Source organism: Sarcophilus harrisii, chromosome 4 (assembly GCF_902635505.1).
Source record: "Sarcophilus harrisii chromosome 4, mSarHar1.11, whole genome shotgun sequence".
Lineage (NCBI taxonomy): Eukaryota > Metazoa > Chordata > Mammalia > Dasyuromorphia > Dasyuridae > Sarcophilus > Sarcophilus harrisii.
In genome coordinates, this window is record NC_045429.1 from 151,843,044 (window position 1) to 151,863,917 (window position 20,874).

At 34.0% G+C, this 20,874-nt stretch overlaps 1 protein-coding gene across 1 annotated transcript in view; it reads right to left on the reverse strand.

Moving 5' to 3' along the window:
• Nucleotides 1–8,400: 8,400 nt before the first annotated feature.
• Nucleotides 8,401–20,874, reverse strand: part of VTA1 (vesicle trafficking 1) — an 82,680-nt gene continuing 70,206 nt past the window's right edge. The window contains exon 8 of the mRNA XM_031964191.1: nucleotides 8,401–12,182. Coding sequence (XP_031820051.1) covers nucleotides 12,037–12,182 — 146 coding nt within the window. The 3' untranslated portion in view covers nucleotides 8,401–12,036. The remainder of the gene's footprint in view (nucleotides 12,183–20,874) is intronic.

A 20,874-nucleotide genomic window follows, 5' to 3' on the forward strand; every position in this document is an offset into this window, starting at 1 on the left:
GAAATGAGTTTTCTCAGCTTTCAAATCTCATTTTAAAAATATATACATATACCAGACACCTAATAAATGTGATGCTATTTCCATTTAACAGTTAAGAAAATTGAGACAAATTAAATGACTGAATTATGATCATAGATCTAATTAGTTTTGGGATTCTGAATGGATACTGGGAACTATAATATGCTTATGTGTGACCTTACTACTGGGTCACTCCAACACCCAGAATGGAGAACAGCTCACCCATTTGGCACTAATATCCTTTTTGGGGCACACCTGCCTAACTTTTCTCAAAGGAATCCTTGCATATGGCCCTGAAATAACATTTGGAAACTGCCTGATTCTGTTAGATAATTATGAAATAATAACTCTGATTACAAGGATTAAAATCACTCTTGCCTTGGCTCTAATATTCACATGAGTGGGACTTCATGTGTGAGTGTAATCCAAATTGGGAAATAGCTTAAGCCAATAAAAATAAGAATGACTGAAAAAGAAAAGGAAAAAAGAAAGAGAGAAAAGAACTGTCATTTGTATTCAGAAATATACTTGTGGTTGCTTTACTGGGAAATCTCCTGGAACATTTGGAATTAGGATGAAGAGAAACCATTTTCCATAAAGGGCTGTGCTCTATATTCGCTAAGTTTGATGACTCTCTTGCTAAATGAGGATGATCAGATGCTGTATTTTTCACTGTGCAATTAGGTGGTATGTTGGAAAAAGCACTGAGCCTGGAGTCAAGAAGACCTAAATTAAAATGTGACTTCAAACACTTACTACTTGTGTGACCTTGAGTCAGTAACTTAACCCTGTTTGCCTCAGTTTTCTCATCTGTAAAATGAACTAGAGAAAGAAATGGAAAATCATTCCTGTATCTTTGCCAAGAAAACCCCAAATGTATTTACAGAGTCAGACTAAAAGGATAATCCACAGTTGGATGCTGGATTTGGAGTTTGCATATGGACTTTTCACTTACTGCTTGTGTGACTTTCTCTGAACTCCAATATATTAAATGAGAGAGTTGGATTCCATCATTTCTAAGATTTATTGTAACCCTGACATGCTATGAACATTGTGTCCTGGGGTGTCAAAGATAGGAGAAAGATATTTTACTTTATTAATAAATAAATGTTTATTAAATGCTACCCAGGCTAAGTGTAGAGAACGCAAAGAAAGGCAAGACAGGAGCTCAGAATCTAATGGGAAAAATCATTCTTCCCAAAGAAGCTGATGGAAGAAGGGTAATGATAAAAGAGGCATGATGAAATCCAGGGGAATGCAGGCAGAATGAGAAGGGTGCCCTGAGCATTCTTCTTAAATAGAGGCTCTTTCGTATCCACCTAGTCCAGTGGGGTTGGGAAGGCAGGGAACAGGGGTTTTGAGCTCCAGAGCTGATATCATCTTGAAGAATGATGAATTTCTGGAGACCATGATGTATTTCAGGAATGAAAACAATTGGGAAATGACATTTTTTTGGACCTTGTAAGCACGGAAAGGCCTAAAAGAAAACAGAGAGAAGGTAAATAGAAATTTCAATTAAACAAAAAAAGGAAGAAAAAAAATCACTCCATATTAAATATCATTTTGTTCCTAAGGCTAGCTCAAGTGTTACTTTAATAAAAACTCACATTTATATCACACTTTAGGAATCACCAAGTATCCCAATGGTGGCCCCACTTTATGGAATGGCTCTTTGCCAAAACCTCTATTTAAAGAGAGTACTTAGCCTAGGCTTGGCTTCTTTTCTCACCAGGACTTCTCTCCACACCCTTTTCAGCTTCCTTTTGTTTGTTGTTTTTTCCTATTAGTGTAAGTTCTTAGAGGGCAGGGAGGGTCTTTTTGTTTGTATTTGTATTCCTAGCACTTAGCTGGGCTGTGGCTCTTAAGTAAGGAAACAGACTTCCAAGGATTAAATGACTTGCCAAAGATTGCACACCTAAGAAGTTTTGAGTTTGCAATTGTGACACAGTTCTTCTCTTTGAGAATCTTGGTACCTCCACCAGGTTGCCTCTTGTTTTCTGTGAAGTCCCCATTTCTATACTGCTCTCTCTCTCTCTCTCTCTCTCTCTCTCTCTCTCTCTCTCTCTCTCTCTCTCTTTCTCTCTCTCTCTCTCACATACCAAGTGCTCTCTCCTCTGAATTTCCAGTTTAATTTATTTATCTTTTCAATTATTTGTCCATTAGTATATATTGATTTCTATTTGTTATCGTTCATGTGGTAAATGATGTGAATCCTAAAATCAGCTTATTTCTCTCCCTTTCTCAGAAAATGCTAAAAAAAACTTTTCCTAGGCACTTAGTTCCACTTCATGGCATTTTCCTTTAATGACTTCTTCCAAACTCCTTTTCTTGGTAACCCTATTACTCTCCCAAATCTATTTTATATTTACAGCTCTTGGTGCCTATATTGTCTCTTCATTTTGTCTGTAACCTCTTCTTCTAAATAAATTTACCTTTTGGCCGAGAGAAAGTAAATTTGTCACCAGTATTTCAAACTAGGAATTGCTATTTTGACCTCATCAGGAATAAAATGTCTTCTCAACTAAATTGTAAGCTGGAAGTGGGGAGGCCACTGAAATAATGCCCCTGAAGCACTTAGTTCAATACCTCGCAAATACTAAGCAATCTATACACAGAGGAAGCAACCCTTGTTGTTGTTCAGCTGTTTTTCAGTCTTTGTGACCCTTTCTTGACAAAAAATTAGGAATAGTTTGCTATTACCTTCTCCAGCTCATTTTACAGATGACAAAACTAAGAAAAACAGGGTTAAGTGACTTACCCAGGATCACACTGCTAGTAAGTATTTGAAGTCAGATTAGAACTCAGCAAGATGAATTTTCCTAACTTCAAATCTGGCACATTATTGATACACTGTACCATCTAACTGCTCCTAAGAAGCAATATGATACTGTAAATAGATCAATCTGTACACACAAGTCTTAGGTTCAAATTTTAGTTCTTTAAGGATATCGCACTTATGTGACCTTGTGCAAAAAATAAAAGCTAATATTGATATAGTATTTAGAACAACTCTATGAGTCAGTACTACACATGAAGTAACAGGCCTAGATGGTAAATGGTATCCTATAGCTAGTAATGCTAGAATCAAGACTGAAATTCAGGTCTCTCCTGATTCTATGACTAATATACTTTCAGTACATTCTGTTACCTTTCACTAATAATATCTTGTTTAACCTGTATAGTGAGAATTATGATTTTAGAAAATTTGGTGTGGATTAGAAACATGGCTAACACTGCAGGACATTACAGACACTATAATGAGTATAAAAGGAGTTTTGGAACAGACTAGTATTCTGGGATTTGTAGTTCAGAGGGACAAGCATTCAGTCAGTCAGTGACGGCATTGTGTCAAAAATGGAGATACAAGGAAAGCAAAAACAACTCAAACTTCCTTGTATTCCTGAAAATTATTTAGATTAGTAAGGTATTTGAGCAAAAAAACAAAACAAAACAAAACAGAGTAATACAGGAATGTTTTAAAAGAGACACACACAGCCTTGAGAGCAAATTGAGAGGAAGGCTGTTTCAGGGACAAGATACTTCCTCTCTCTGCTCTGAACATTTTCTCTGGCTGCTCCCCAGGCCTGGAATGCTCACCCTTCTCAGCTCTGCCTCCTGACATCCTGACTCCCTTTAAGTCCTAACTAAAATTGCATCTTTTACAGGAATCCTTTCCTAACTTCTCTCAGTTCTAGTGCCTTCCCAGTATTATTTCCTATTTATCCTGTATGTAACTTGTTTGTATATATTTGTTTGAATGTTGTCTTTTCTATTGGATTGTGAACACCTTGAAAATAAGGACTGTCTCTTGTTTCTTTTTGTAGCTCCAGCCTGTGAGGTAGGCAATTAAGAAATATTTATTGATTGATCAAATGATTGCTTTACATATAGTTATACAACTGATAGGTGCCAGATCAAATATTAGAATCCAGATCTCTCCTGCTTTCAATTTTAGTTCTCTTTCTGGATACCATTGCAAATTTTAAGGGAAGATGGAGTACCAGGGGATCTTTCCAAGTAGTACTACTAAAAAGACAGAATTGATAAATATTTTTGGTTATGTATATTCATAAAGCTGGAGAGTATATAGATAGAAGGCTATGTTTATATATTTATTTATTAATACAGAATATATTATTATGTATTTATTCAATATATAAATATATTTATAATACATATATATTTATTTAATTTTATATTAATTGATATAAATTAATACATGTAGATAATTATTAAAATCTAATGTTTGGAGATTAAGATTGAGTTTTGTCAGGTTATAAAGTTATATAGCAGGATTTTGATATCTGACATCATTATTTATTACAGATTCAGTATGATGCCCTCCCCCATTGTCCTTTTGCATTGCATACACAGTACACAGTGTGAAAGACAATTCAAAAGATAGTCCAATAGTGGTTGTTGTTTGACCCCATTTGGAGTTTTCTTGGTAAAGATGCTAGAGTGGTTTGCCATTTCCTTTTCTACCTTATTTTACAGTTGAAAAAAACCAAGATAAACTGGCTAAGTGACCTGCCCAGTGTTGCACGGCTGGTAAGTAAAAGGAGATAGATTTCAACTCACGAAGTTGAGCCTTTCTGACTCCAAGCCTAGCTTTTTATCCACTTAGCTGCCCCAAATTAAAAATAGACTTAGCATAAAATATAGCAGACCAGGCCATGTGTTTATGAAATATTTGGAACAAAGACAATGTCTTAAAGCTGACAAATCACATTTCAGATTTTGGATCCATGAGTAAGATGATTAGCAACAATCAATAAGTCTGCATTTATTGAGCACTTTGTCTGTCTTAGGAATCATGGAAGATGCATATAAGTAGAATATTCTACAGATGTCCCTGAAGACAATACAGTCTCCCAGAAGGGAAGGCGTTATATAAGAGCCAGAAAAAAACTTTAAAGATCATATCAGGGTTTTGATTTTGTGTTCCAGAACCTAGAACATTACTTGGCATATAATAGATGCTTAAAAATGTTTCTTTGATTAAATTTTTGCAACACCTTGATTTTATAGAAATTCTAAAGAGATATGATCACTTGCTCATGGTTAAATAGCCAGTTTGTGCTGACTTGGATCTGCTCAGTTCTTATGACTTGTCTAGTACTTTATCAGTGAACTCTAGTGAACCCCACCAGTGAACTTCAAATTCCTAAACTCCAAAACAGGGAAAGGACTGTGCCAATGTACGATGGACTCACAAGAAATATAAGGAAAAGGATGCTCATTTATTCAACTTCCTCTTCTGGAGTTAAGCTGAATAAACATGACAAGAAAAAAAAATATGAGAATTCTTCAGGTAAAATATAAAGGTCTGATTTTAAATGACAATGAAAACATCATGCTTTGATTTCTGCATGATTTCTCCCCACTAACAATCACATTACCAAGAAAACAGATTTCTGACTTGTTTGCTTGCTAGTTCTTGATCTCCTATTTGTTTGAAGGAATTTACTTAATTTACTTATTGATCAAAAATGTTTGAGGATATTTGTTCATTAAATAGGATGAATGACAAGATTAAACTGTGAAAGCTTAGCGTGAAGTGTCTGACTGCTCACTTTTATTAGCAATCCACAAGGTGTATGTATGTAGAAGGAACTCTGATTATAACAATCTTTGTGAAGTTGATGTTTCTTCTCATAGATCATACTGATAGAATATAAAATGTTCAAATTGACAACAGTATTAAATATTCCTTTACAGAAGGAGATATATTGTTTCAACAAAATTTCTTTTAACAAATTATGCTGCAAAGGAAGTTCAGATTTAAATTGATGAACTTCTTGTCAGTGTTATTTTGTTACTGATTATTTCAAGCAGAAATATTTGTAAGGTTAACTGGTTTATGACTGGAAGTTAAAATTTTATATGCTGTCTGATAAAACTGAGGTCCACTTGTAGTAGAACAATGATATGATTATATTCATAAAGATTAAAAACTTATAATCTTCAAATTAAGTATTTTATTTTCCCTAAATGTGGAGAGGTGGAAAATTTGAAGAAACATCACAAACTATCTAGTCATAAAATACTAAAGGAAACAATACCAAATTGTCCTAGTTAAATATGTAATTAATGCCACCTCAGGGTCCAGTTGTGATTAGTTAATCTTTTCCTTTTTATAGTTAAGGAAATAGGATTTAGGTGTATTATTACCCTGAATCATTTACCATCTGGTGGCAGAAATCCAGGTCTTCTGTCTGTAGTGAAGGGACTATTTGATTACATAGCCTGCCTCTGATCTTGTACTCCACATTTTTTCAGTCCCGATCTTAGTTGTTTTGGGAAACAGAATACAACACAAAACATGTTAGAGGCAACTGGTGGTGAAATGAACAGAATACAATGCCTCTAGTTAGAAAGCTCTGGGTTCACATGGGCAATTTCTAAATTGTAACTTTCCCATTTTATGTAGGAGGGGAGGTTTTTGTCACACCTTTCCAAACACATTATTAGAAATTAATTTAACCATTCATTTTGTTCTAAGAAACTACTACTGCACTCCCTCTCTGCACTGCTTTCTAATGGTGTTAGCTTGGGGAATTCTGAGGTTATGTTTACAAAAATTGAAGGTTTTGTGAGAGAAAGGTGATATTCAAAACATCTGAGTGGATCTGTGGGCTCATTGACTTGAGTTCCCTCCAACAATGCAGAGGGCAGCCTATCTATCGATGCTTACTACTGCTTGGAAATTCTTATCTTTTTCCTTCTATCCACTGAGAGGTTGACTCAATGGCTGGAGGCCTTCCTTGCTTTCATCTGACCCTGTAAGGATATTAGTGAGGCATCTGGGTGTCCTCCTGCCATTTCTAATCCTTATTCCCATAATTAGCCTTTCTTCTCTGTTCTATTAAATTATTCCTTGATGATGTTTTTTTATTCTTGTTCTTTAAAATTTCTCAATAGTTTTACATTGCAGCTCATATCCATCTTTGCCCTCTGTGATGTATTTATTTTTATTTAGTAGCAGCTATATTCTATGTCTTCCTGTCATCTAGCAAGACCCATAGGATATTGGTATTGAAAAGACAGGTCTTAACTTTCATGGGTAATTGGTAAAGGAACTTTGTATTTTTGAAAAAGGAATCCAGCTCTTCCTGTTCAAATCTGGGGAACTCACTGTCCTTCTATAATCTCTCTTAATTACAGATAACACCCATACATTCCATGTATAGATATATACTATATATATATACATATACATTGTTGTGTGTATGTGTGTGTGTGTGTGTGTGTGTGTGTGTGTGTTTATCTATAGGGTGCCCATTCAAATACATGTTGAACACTTCTACTGTGGGACTGAGGCAAGACATTCCTCTTCTATGGGGTGAATGAAACCCTTATATTGTGTCATTTCCTTATAGGGATAGAGACTGATCAGAAACACAAGAATTACTTTCTTAGAAAGACAATGGCAGTTCTTATATATTAAGACACAGATGTTTATTGCCCACCCTATGAACTTCAATAAATAGCCATATATTCTAGTTAGTAAGCCAAGCAAGCAGTATTTATTACGCACCTATGTGGGTATTATAGTCTTTGTACAGGTTAGAAAAAGCCTCAGTTCCCCAATGTTTAAGAACTCAATTACCAACCATAACCATGGAATAAAAGTTTCTGGGCAATTAAAGCATGTGCACTTTTATTTTAACCTTTTTGGGTAGAAGTTATCTAAAATCTTCACATAACTTCCTATAATTAAGTAGAGCCTACAAACATAATTAACTTTTATTTGATAAATCAATGTCATCAGTATAAATTACTATAGTGTACTAAAGATACAGATGGCACAGACCATTGGGTGTTCACTTCACAAAATCACAGAATTTGAGAATTGCTCCAACCCATACCTGAAGGGTATTCCTATTATATAACATGTAATTATCAAGCATTAAGGGCTTATTGTGTTCAGAATACTATGTTAGGCATTAGATGAATATAAACTCTTTATACACAAATAATAATAATAGATTAAATTCAGTTTTGAATAATGGTTGAAACTGCCCTCTAAGTTTTCTTGCCCTACATAAAGCAGGAGAGTGGTTGGGCTGATTCAGAGGGTTATTGTACAGGGAACATTTAGCATATTAGATTAAATGAAGCCTAGTGAAAAGTTAAAATGCGATTGGTTTAAGGTGAACTGAATAGCAAAACACTCTTCTAGGTGTTTATGCTAGGCAAGAGAAAGAGTATCATTTCTGGGATTGTTTAATCCTCAATTGTAATAAAACGATTGTGCTATTTTTTTAAGGTTGGGAGGAAAGTACATTATAATCTGTGAGACAATTACATGACGAAGTGCCATCGTTCATTACTCAAATGTCCCAATACTTTTGTGATCAATTTGGAAATTCCTTCTTAATAACCCATCCATGTCTGTGCATCCTGTGTCATTCTGATCCTTATCTTCCCATAAGTTTCCTACAGGGATCTGCCCAATATGCTGGAGATCTTCATTTATTCCTTGATACTAATTTAATCAATATGCTCAGCATGTAGGGGATTGGCAGCATTTTTACATTGTGTTCTGAAAATCTGTAAGTTGCCTTGAGTTTATTTCATATACATAAGTGTAAATATTGTCATACTTGATGCTAGGGCCTTGCCATGGTATAGGCTGGGCCAGGTTTTCCCAAGATCTATGTAGGCTAAACTAGTAGGTATTAAAAGGTAGTATTCTCTCCTTGTGACTTGATTAAAAAGACTGGCTAATGGGGCTTCCTCTTCATCAGAATATTAAAAAAACCATAAGGAGTTCTAGCTCTCTAAAGCTTTTGGATGACAATTAGTATGGCTAACACTGGGAAGATATATGTTCTCATTGATTATTCTTCCTTTGATTTCTTTGTTCAGATAAAAGGGACTCATTTCATTCTAATATCAAACCTAAATATGAGGGGGTAATTCTGAGTCAAGTCTGGCTACCATATCAAGGTATCATCATCACCACTCATGTTCACAACTTCAGGAGGCACTATAGTAGTGGAGGATCTTCAAAGAGGATCTGAGTTTAAATCCTAGCACTGCAACTTACTGTGTGACTGGGCAAGTGTTAAATGAGTGAGGTTGGTCTACACAACATCTAAGGTCTTTTCCAATTCAAAAATCAATGGTCTTATACATCTCCAGCTTTTCCCATATTCTGCATAGCGGATAAAAATAGCTCTCAAATTAATTCAAGATCTCATTATCTGGCTGGTTTCCTAATTTGTCTCCTTAGTTCTAGTCTCTCATTTAGCCAATCCATCTTCTAGTTTCAGAGTCTGTCATACCTAAAGCACAGGAAAGTTTGGTCATATCACTTCTCCACTTAATTTGCTCTGGTGGCTTCTTATTGCTCTAGTGTAAGATATAACCTGCTCTGTTTAGCATTTGAAGCCGCCTTCTTCCTGTCACTATCTTACCTTTTCAGGGTTATTTTATGCAGTTCCTTTGTTGTCCTTGCTATTCCTCATATGTAATACTTTATCTCTCATCTCTATGACTGAATAGGTCATCTACCAAGTCTGGTATATATTCCTTGCTCATATCAACTTAGAATTTCAAGTTTTCTTAAAAGTTTAGTTCAGGAACCACTTCCTCACAAAACCTTTGATTGCTTCCCTAATTTGGCCTACATGTGTGTATGTATGTGTATATATATATATATATATATATATATATATATATACATATACACACATTTTTGTTACATGTACTTAGAGTTATCCATTGCTTCCTCCAAAAGAATGTAAGCTCCTTGAGGATAAGGACTGCTACTTTTGTCTTTGGATCCTGAGTACTTCACACTATTTAATAAATGTTTGATTGATGTACTTCCTTTAATAATGTAGATAGTAACCTATGCATGTTTGCCTTTCCTGTGTGACTCTCATCCATGTACTCCTAGAAATATACAGGAGTCCATTGATGTGCTGGAGTCTTCCTTTCATTCTGAACATGTTGCATGGATACCACTAGTTCAAATGAGCTATCCATTGGTTTCTCTTGTTCTATATAATCAATTCATTTTTTTTTTTCCTGGTTACAGATCTCACAGATGAGATCTGTCTAAGTCATTTGTAATGTGTTACAGCTTAATGGTTGTTATATGCCTCTGTAGTGTCCTTTGAATGCTTTCTAACTTCAATTATTTGGAGACTGTTCCATAATTCATAACAATGCAATAATGGTATTGAAAATATAGATCCCTATTTCAAGGAGAAACGTGGTTTCATTAGGGAACTGCAATTTCTTAAAGGCACTATTGTCAGACTCTTTCCTCATATTTCGTTTCAGGCCCTATTTTATTGTCTATTTTCCACATCTAACATATGTATTGATAAACATGTTGCATGGGTTGTCTGTACAAATACCTATAGGCATTTTTAATTCTTTTGGTATTTCAGGTATGTCTTAAGTAGACATGCACACATCTTATTTTTAAGGCTCTGAAAAAACCAATTGTTCTACAACATAGAAATGGGGATGCTGGGTGAAAATAACAATAAGTTTTCTACTATGCCTTGGAATAGTTTATTCTGAGGTACAAATGTATACTAAATAGACAAACCCTCTTGGTTTATAGATAGCTATCCAAAGAAAGATAAGCATCAATTAAAAAAAATAGATGTACTAATGAAAATACAATTGTGGCTATTATTCAGATATGGTATCAAATTGGCAGAACTTGTGAGCGGACTAAGACTTATTAAATATATACTTGCTAAATTTGTTCATTTGACCAATCATATAACATGTTTTGTCACTTTGTATTGTTTGTACCTTCATTCTCTCTCTCTCTTTTTTTCGGGGGGGGGGGGGGGCAAGGCAATTAGGGTTAAGTGACTTGCCCAAGGTCACACAGCTAGGAAGTCTGAAGTGTGCAAGGCTGGAGTTCAATTCAGGTCCTCCTGATTCCAGGGTTGGTATTCTAGCCACTGTGCCATCTAGCTGTCCTTATATCTGTTAATCTCAACTGAAAATATGTTCTCTTAAACATACCTATTACAATATGTGATATAAAACAAACATTGGGCTCATTTAATAAGTTATGCTAGTTAAAAGAATTTTTTTTTTTTATTTCTTACATAATATGGATGCAGGCATAACACATAACACCATAATCCCCAAAATAAAGTTTACACACTAAACAGTTCCAAATTCCAAAATCATAGTTATAAAATCTACAGGCTCCACTAGTAGTAGTTCAGTATCTTAATTGAAAGGGCCAAATTCTGAGACATTAGCATTAATGCCTTTTCATTCTGAGGAAAATATAAAATTAAATTGCCTATGTGAAAGTCATTCTTATTTGTTCCAAAAGTCAATATATAAAACCAAGCAGTTTTGAAACCTGCATTATTTAAATTAGACAAATATTCACTGAGCACTTATTGTGCTTGAGTCCTTCTTACCTTTTTACTCTATTTCCTGTCAAAAAAATTTACCTCTCTTTAATCTAGTAGCATTTAACATGAACATAAACTGAGTTTTCAAAATGATCTTTCACTGATTATCTAACAATTTTTACCAAAAAATTCTTGAGGTCAAATTCAAATATGATCTAGAATTTTTTTTTTTTGGAATACTTTAAGTTAACTTTAAATTCAGATTAATATAGTAAAAGAACATTATGGCTGCACATAATCAGTAGATATTTTTCTTTTCTTTAATAATATATGTAAATTGAATTACTAAAGTTATTCCCAGTATAAATAGATTTTATTGAAATTTCTGTTTTCATTGTTTTCAACAGTTCCTTGTGCATTTTCATTATCTTGCTAACACCAGCCCACTGGCCCCAAACACAACTGGTTCCATGAAGTAGGAAATAAAAGCTGGTTGAGGCTGTTGATGAAAGCTACAGCAGGAACCAGATACATAAACACAGGTTTTATTGTCGTGTTCAATGGAACTGGAGCCTTTCTTATTATTGTGCTCCTGGTGGGCTGAAGATGGAGTAATGGAGTGTTAGTTCTTTAGGCCAAAAATACATGAATGTTTTGGACAAAGGCTTCATTCTCTGCCTGTAGTCAGCAACTTGAGGGCTTTCTGTAGATTCTGCACAGCAGTGCTTACATCTTCATATTGCAAAGCACTGCCTGCATACTTGCAGTATTTCTGAGCTCTGGCAAAGTCCTCTGGTGTTAGACGGATATCCCCTGCAAGAAACGAGTAATTAAAGAATTGACAATCAACAAAAAGTAGATGCAAGGTACCCAATTAGGTTAAATCAATGTTTACTTTGAGTATTAAATGTAATATCACTTTCAAGTTATTTTATTTTATTTTCATTTCTATTTTAATGCAATTTCATTTCTTTTATGACATTTGACAGAAATTTAAAGAATAAAGCTAAACATACTTTCATTGCATGATATAAATATAGAATAAAATTTCCCTTTCAGAAACAAGAAAAAAGGTTTTATACTCCAACAAGTTAACTGCAAGAGTGTTATATTCTGGATGAAACCAGGACAGTGGTTTCTGTGTTTATGCTGGAATCACTGAAGTCTTTTCATGGAATAATACACACAGACTAAAGCTTCAGCCTCCATTTGAACTAGAATACAATTCTATCACTCCAAACAAAAAATAAGGAATGCACTTCATATTAAAATTTATATTTTTTAAATGGAATTTTTCTCAATATGAATTATGCTACTGCTTTTTTTGAGAGGAAAACAAAGATTATAATATTTACTCATATATTTTTTTAAATCAAGGAATGATCATTCCACATTTATTTTTATCAATCTGTACAATTTTTACATTAGAAAAATTGATCTATCAAACATGAGCTACCATTTTCAAGGTCTTATCAAACTGTTATGATTTTTGTGGCTATGTATTGTGCCTTTGAAAATACAGAGATTACCTTCAGTGTAGATTATAATGAGAAATGTATTTTTCTTTTCATGTATCTAAGGTCTCTAGATAACAACAGGACAATGAATGTTCACAACTCTAAAATCCTTGTGTATCAACACAACAGATGATAATCTGTTTAGATGAGTCTTTTCATTTCTTATAAGAATTTCCTATTTTTCAATAAGATTAAAAAACTCTGGGGTGAGAATAAAACTAATTTTATAACACTACAGTAAACTGCAATCAATTAAGGTTTTTTAAAAGTAAAATTAGGATTTTAAAATATTACAAATTATAAGTCCTTCTGAAATTTAAGTGTTATTGGGTTTTTTTCCTTTATATTCATTGTCAATCACATTAATAATAATGAATATAGCCCATCGACATTCAAGTATATTTTTTAAACTGAAAATATATTTCTTTTAAAATGATTTATCCTAGTTGCAAATTTTAGAAAATCATGATTATCTGCTTAATTTCACTTTACGTTCTGAATATCTGGATTTGCTTTCTACTTGGATGACAAGAAACATATAATTGCCACAGCTTCTCATTTGCCATTAATCAAGATTCATTAACTTACCGTCTTCTTTGATCCCTTGTTTTCTTTTAGTATTTTCATAAATTATCAAGAAAATAAATATTAATTACCTATTTTAAAGGGGTAAATTAATCAATGATAGAGTATGGGTTTTTTTGTTTCATTCCACAGTAATTACCATGCAGATCTGAAATTCATCATAAATAGAACTTAAAGTAATTAAAAACTCATATTTTTAAATATATTATTGATCTGACACTGTTTTTCATATCCTAGTATTTTCTTCATTTTGTACAAAGAGTAAATTCTTTTCTCTCTCTCTCTCTCTCTCTCTCTCTCTCTCTCTCTCTCTCTCTCTCACACACACACACACACACTTTTTTTTTTTCCCAATCAATAATCTTTAAATAGTAATCTAAGCAAACTTTTTCCCCAAGGCATTTTGATATCAAGAGTTAATCAGGAAAGTTACTTTTCAAACTTAAAAGAGTTCTACTTAGCATTAAATACTTAAATTTCAGAAGGACTTATAATTTGTCATATTTTAAAATTCTACTACTTTTACTTTTACAAAACCTTAATTGATTGCAATTTACTGTAGTGTTATAAAATTAGCTTTATTCTCACCCCAGAGTTTTTTAATTTTATTGAAATATAGGAAATTCTTATAAGAAATGAAAAGATTCATCTAAACATTATCATCTGTTGTGTTGATACACAAGGATTTTAGAGTTGTGAACATTCATTGTCCTGTTGTTACCTAAAGACCTTAGATACATGACAAGAAAAAAACATTTCTCATTATAATCTACACTGGAGGTAATCTCTGTATTTTCAGAAGCACAATATATAGCCACAAAAGTCATAAAAGTTTGATAAGACTTTGGAACTGCTAGCTCATGTTTGATAGCTCTCTTTTTCTAATGAAAAAATTGTACAGATTGATAAAAATAAATGTGGAATGATCATTCCTTGATTTAAAAAAAAATGAGTAAATATTATAATCTTTGTTTTCCCAGCCCTTAAATACTTTAGTACCATTACATCATTGCACTCCACTGAGCACAGGGCAACCATTACATCACCACAGAGAACCATTATCTCACATCGGATAGGTACTTAACTATAAGCACCATGCTGACCTAGATTTAAGTACACCTTTTCAGAGTTCTGGCCCTCTACAGGGAGGGAAAGAGAATCAAAGGGAGGGAAGAAAAGAAAGAAGGAAAGAAAAGAGACAAAAGAAACATAAAGAAAGAAAAGTCACATACAAAGCAATTTATATAGAAAAAAGAATAGCAGCTCTAAAGGCAGAACATTTCGTTCAGATTCCAATTCTGACAATAACTACTTGTATGCCTTTAGGCATGTTCTTCCCAAGCTTCAAGTTTCTTCAACTGTAAAACTAGGGGGTTGTACAGGATGGTTTCTGAGGTACTTCCAGTTGTAAATAAATCACCGTAGAAGTCAGTAATATTACCAAACTGGATAAAAGTAAAACTTAATATTGCTTCATTTTGTACTTAATATTTTCAATGTCAAGAGAAACTAGTAAGCCATTCTTTGGGAAATATTCAAGGCACTAGTTCAGAATTTAGCTGATTTACTGGAAGGAAGACTTTAATGAAGAATCTAATCTTATTTTTTACACTATCAACTTTATTATTTTCTAGCACTGTGCTAAATTTAATGTTAAAATATAAACATAGTAGCAAAACTCTTTTTCCTCTTTTAGTATACAAGTTAGCCATATCTACTAATAACAAAATTGCTAACAAATAGATTTAGCACTTTATTAAAAGTGTTAAATTATGAAGACATCAACTAGTCATAGAAAAACAAAATTATTCTTATTTCATGGAAGCTTAACAAATTCATCTGGTAGTTTTACTCTACTGATTATAAAACTAAAGAAATAGAAAAAAATTATGTCAAACAGTTACATTATCTTTATGTGGGAAAACAAAACAACATGTCATTAGAAAAACAATAAAATCAAAACCTGATTTTTTTAAAAAATTGCAATATATGGTAATTCAACTTTGCTCTTCAGTCAGCATTTATGAACCAATTATAGGAACAAAATTTACAGACAATTTCTTGGTATAAAGACTTCATATCTCAAATATATAGATAACTGAGTCAAATTTATAACAATATGAATCATTCCCCAACAGATAAATGTCAAGGACATGAACAGGCAACTTTCAAATTAAGAAATTAAAGCCAACTATAGTCATATAAAAATGCTTATTGCTTAGAGAAACTCAAATTAAAAACTTGGAAATACCATTTCATACTTATTAGACTAGCTAAGATGGCAGAAGAGAAAAACAAAAATAACTTCATTTCCTTCAACAGCTAAATCCTCATATAGTATGGACTCGACGCCCTTCACTATCCTAGCCATTAATCTGTAAAGTGATCACAGGGCTTCAGCTAGGGTCTGGCCAGTTTACAGGACCATATATTTAGAGACGGAAGAGGCTTTTGAGGTATAGATCCAAAATCCTTCATATTACAAGTGAGTCAATTAAGGCCCAGAGAGGTTAAGTCACAAAAGTAAGCCCAGATTTTCAAAGGATGGTAGAGAGAGCGCTGGCTCCAGAATCTAGTTAAAGTTAAGATCTACTGCTGAAGACTGTTGTTTATTTACTTGTACAGCACTGGTTAAGTCACTTTACTTCCCTCTGGTATAGATGATCTCCTCTACTCTACTCCTCTACTCAAACAGCCACCAAACAAGTTAAGTCATAGACATTTCTTGAGTCTGTGATTGGCTCCTCTTGCAGTTAACATACAAAGCACTGCTCTGACCATTTCATCCTTTACTAAATAAATGCCAATTGCTCCCTATTACTGTTAGGATATCTGCACAAAACCCCTGAAGCCTAAAGCTTGGAATGGCAGAGATAAAAGTTAAAAGTCAAGAAATAGGTTGGAAAACATACAAACAACAAGAAACAAAATTCTGACCAGACAATATGGTGTCAAAGAAGAAGAAAACAAAGTAAAAATCCCTGCATCCAAAGCTTCAAAGCAAAATACAAATTAATCTTAGACCATGAAAGAACTCAGAATGAATTTAAAAATCAAGTAAGAGACAAAGAGAAAAAACTGGGGAAAAAAATGATAATTTTGCAAAAACAAAACAAAAAAACATGAAAAAAGAATCAAAAGCTTAGTAAAGGAGGCATAAAATATGCAGGAAAAACAACCAATTTCTTTTTGTTTTTGGTGAGACAATTGAGGTTAAGTGACTTGCTCAGGGTCACACAGGTAGGAAGTATTGTGGCTAAAGCTGGTTTTGAACTCAGGTCCTCCTGACTTCAGGGCTGGTGCTCTATTCACTGCACCACCTAGCTGTCCCCCAAAAAACCAGTATCTTAAAAAAAAAACAAACAAACAAACATAAAAGCCAAATAGTAAAAGAGGCACAAAAATCCAATGAAGAGAAGAATGCTATCAAAAGCAGAATTGGCCAAATGGGAAAAGATACAAAAATTCACTGAAGAGAATTTATTAAAAAGTAGAAATGACTGAATGGAAAAGGAAATACAAAAGCTCATTGAAGAAAATAAATTCTTTAAAACTTAGAATTGACCAAATGGAAGCTAGTGATTTTTATGACATTAACAAACAAATAAAACCAAAAAGATGAAAAAAAAAAAAAAAAGAAAATATGAAACATCTCATTGGAAAACAACTTATCTGAAAAATAGATCTAAGAGAAATGATTTAAGACTTATTGGACTACCTGAGAGTCATGATTGAAAAAACAAGAAGATTAGACATCATATTTCAAGAAATTATCAAGGAAAAAAATTCCCTGATATTCTAGAGCCAGAGGGGTAAAACAGAAATTGAAAGAAAGCATCATTCACCTCCTGAAAGAGATCTCAAAATCAAAACTCCCAGAAATAATACAGCTAAATTCCAGATCTCCCATATCAAAGAGAAAATATTGCAAATGGTCAAAAAGAAACAATTCAAAGATCATGGAGTCAAAGTCAGGATAACAAAATTTGGCAGCTTTACATTAAAGAATCAGAGGGCTTGGAATACGATATTCCAACGGGCAAAAGAGCTAGGATTACAAAAAAGAATCACCTACCCAATAAAATTGAGCATAATCTGTGGAGGGCTGAAACTCTTGAGTCGATGCACTGAGGTTAGGATAGCCAAACACTTGAGGCTAACTACCAACTGGACAATACTCTATGGGCATATGCTTGGAAAATGGCCCTTCCCACTATCCTGTGCTGGCTTGATGATTGGTGTATACAGAGTATTGTAGGAGGGACTAGGGGTGGAGTAAGACTAGCCAGAGTCACTTTGGTGGTGGCCGAGGTAGAAGGAGATTGTGGAGATGCTACTTCCATCCCCTTCACTTCTACCTCTAAAGACCAAGAATAATGACTAAGGACTTTTGCTTATCCTGACTCTGGCTGATTCTAAGGTATCCAGGGTGCTAGCTCGGTCGTCACAATAATCCTTCAGGGGAAAACATGGACATATACTTTTGAGAGTGAACAGCATAAAAAGGGAGCAAGAAGGAAAACGAGAGAAATAAAGATGAACGAGATAGACAGAAAGAAATAGAAACAGAGAGGGATGGGGGAGAGAGGGAGAGAGAAGGGGAGAGAGAGAGAGAAAGAGAGAGAGAGAGAGAGAGAGAGAGAGAGAGAGAGAGAAGGATAATTGGGAGAAAACATAATTGAGAAATACATAATTGGTAATCATTACAGTGAAAAAAATTTTTACTGTATGCTTCTCTAATAAAGATCTCATTTCTCAACATATAGAAAATTGAGTCAAATAGAAGTGCCATTCCTCAACTGATAAATGTTTAAAAGATATGAACAAGCATTTTTCAAAGTCATCAAAGCTACCTATAGACATATGAACAAACACTCTAAATCATTACTAAATGTAGACTACAGTAGAAATGTAAATTAAAACAACTCTGAGCTACTATCTCACAACTGTCAGTCTGGCTAACATGACAGAAAAAGAACATGACAAATATTGGAGAATATGTGGGAAAAGTAAAACACTGATGTACTATCTGTGAAGTTTTATACTGATTCAACTATTCTGGAGAGGAATTTGGAACTATAGCTAAAGAGCTATAAAACTGTACATACCTTTTAAACAAGCAATACTACTACTATCCAAAGAGATAAAAGACACACACACACACACACACATACACACAAAAAAAGGACCAATATGTGCAAAAAAGTTTATACAGTTCTTTTAGTGGTGGCAAAGAATTGGAAATTGAGAGGAAGTACATCAATTGGAGAATGGCTGAACAAGTTGTTTCATATTATTATGCTTTAAGAAATGATGAGAAGGATGGAGGAAACAAGCAAGCAAACACATTTCAAAAAAATTGGAAATGAGAAAAAATGTAAGCAAAACCTTACATCCTCTAAACTACTAGCCATGTTTTCAGCTTAGTTCTAGCAGTATTATCTGGGGTAAGCCGCTTGTGTTGACAAACAATCTAGCAAGTCATGCTGGAAGACAAGAGAGGGCCACTGTCACCTCTTCTCTTTAGATCCTGGAAAAAGCCCAGGATCCCTAGCCCAAGGGCCAGGGGTATAACAGTGCTTACCAGAATACCAGTCCTATTTTCAGCCCTGTTTCTGTAGCCCTCACCCATGAAAGAAACATCTACAATATAACATAGCAACTAACTTCCCATACAATCTTTACTTCTCCAAAAATTACAGCTAATGAAAAGAGGGTTCTTGCCACTCAAATCCTCAGCATTGTTAAATGGTTCAACAACAGCAATGTATATGGTGTTCTCAGTGGAAATATGATTAAAGAGGATGCATAATACACTTAACTGCTGAACTGTAAGAATGATGAAATCATTCCATCTACATTGTTGCTAAAACTACTTACATGTATTGCATACACTATCAGAATTTTAGCTTCTTGAGAGCATGGAGTTTCACTGCTTTTCAATTTATACATGTAGTACTTAGCAAACAATAACCATTTAATGTTTTTAAAAATTCATTCATATACTTGGGTCAAAAAAAATCACTCAAATGAACAAAAACACATAGTAGTTTTAATGCAATAGACTCTTGTAAAGGGCTGAAACTCTTGAGTTTATGTACTGAGATTGGACAACCGAGTATTTAAGGCTAACTACCTATTGGACAATACTCTATTAATATATGCTTGGAAAATGGCCCTTCCCACTATTCTGTGCTGGCTCAATAATTGGTTTATACAGAGAATTGTAGGAGGGACTAGGGGGTGGAGTAAGATTAGCCAGAGTCACTTCTGGGTGGGAGATGGATTCTGTGTCCATCCAATTCACTCCTTACCTCTAAAGACCAAGGACTTATCCTGACTTCGGCTGATTCTAAGGTACCCAGGGTACTAACGTGGTCATCACAGACTCTTAGTATAATTAGTGTGAGATGGGAACTGATAAAGGTTATGTGATATTAGAGTACAAGGATAGATCTAATGACCAGGATGAGAAAAATAAAAATTCCATTGTACTTTTTCCTGGTTAGATTACATATGTAATAATGCAACTAGTCTTAGCAGTCACATAATAGAAAGGTAAATGACAATCTGAAGAATGTCAAATAGAGGACCTTATCAATAAGACAGTGGTTTTCAAGGGTCTTAGGAAACCTCATAATTTTTATTTATGAGTCAAATGGAAATTTACCCAAAAGACTATTTTATAGAAAACTCCCACAAGATAAGCTTTCACATGGTGATCATAAGAAGTGGTATAAGGACACTCTCATGGTATCTCTGAAGAACTTTAGCACTGACTGTGAGATATGGGGAATACTGACATAGGACTGCCCATCATGGGCACATTTGCCTATATCAAAGAAGGTGTCCATGAACAAAGTGAAATCATAGAAGAACAAAGGAAAGGTGAGCTGCAAAAATCCAGAGCCACCTCCATCCTAAATATCCTAATGATCCACCTGGGCTGGATTTATGGTTGTGCCTTCCAAACTCATATTGCACTAAAAAGTCATGGCAAAATATAAAATATCCTGACCTCAACATTGTGATCTCATTAATATTCTTTGAAAATGAAGTATGAACAACAATAGTATTGGTTATGTCTAACAATATTTACCACACCAGAATTAAAAGCTCTTGATATTATAATGAAAATACTTTTGACTTTGTGGACTCCTTAAAAGGGTCTCAGTAGTGTTAAAGTACACTTTAACTCCTGTAATAAGAAGTCTATAAACTATTTCTTATGAAAATTGGCTCAAGAAATTGGGACCAAGAAAGTTAAGACTAGGGGAAAAAACTAATTTAGAATAGCATATTAAACAGTTCTGAATATTTAACAAGGTGTCACAAGTAAGAATTGATCTGAAGGTCAGACCTAGAATAAATATATGTGTGGAAGTTACAGGGATGCATATTTT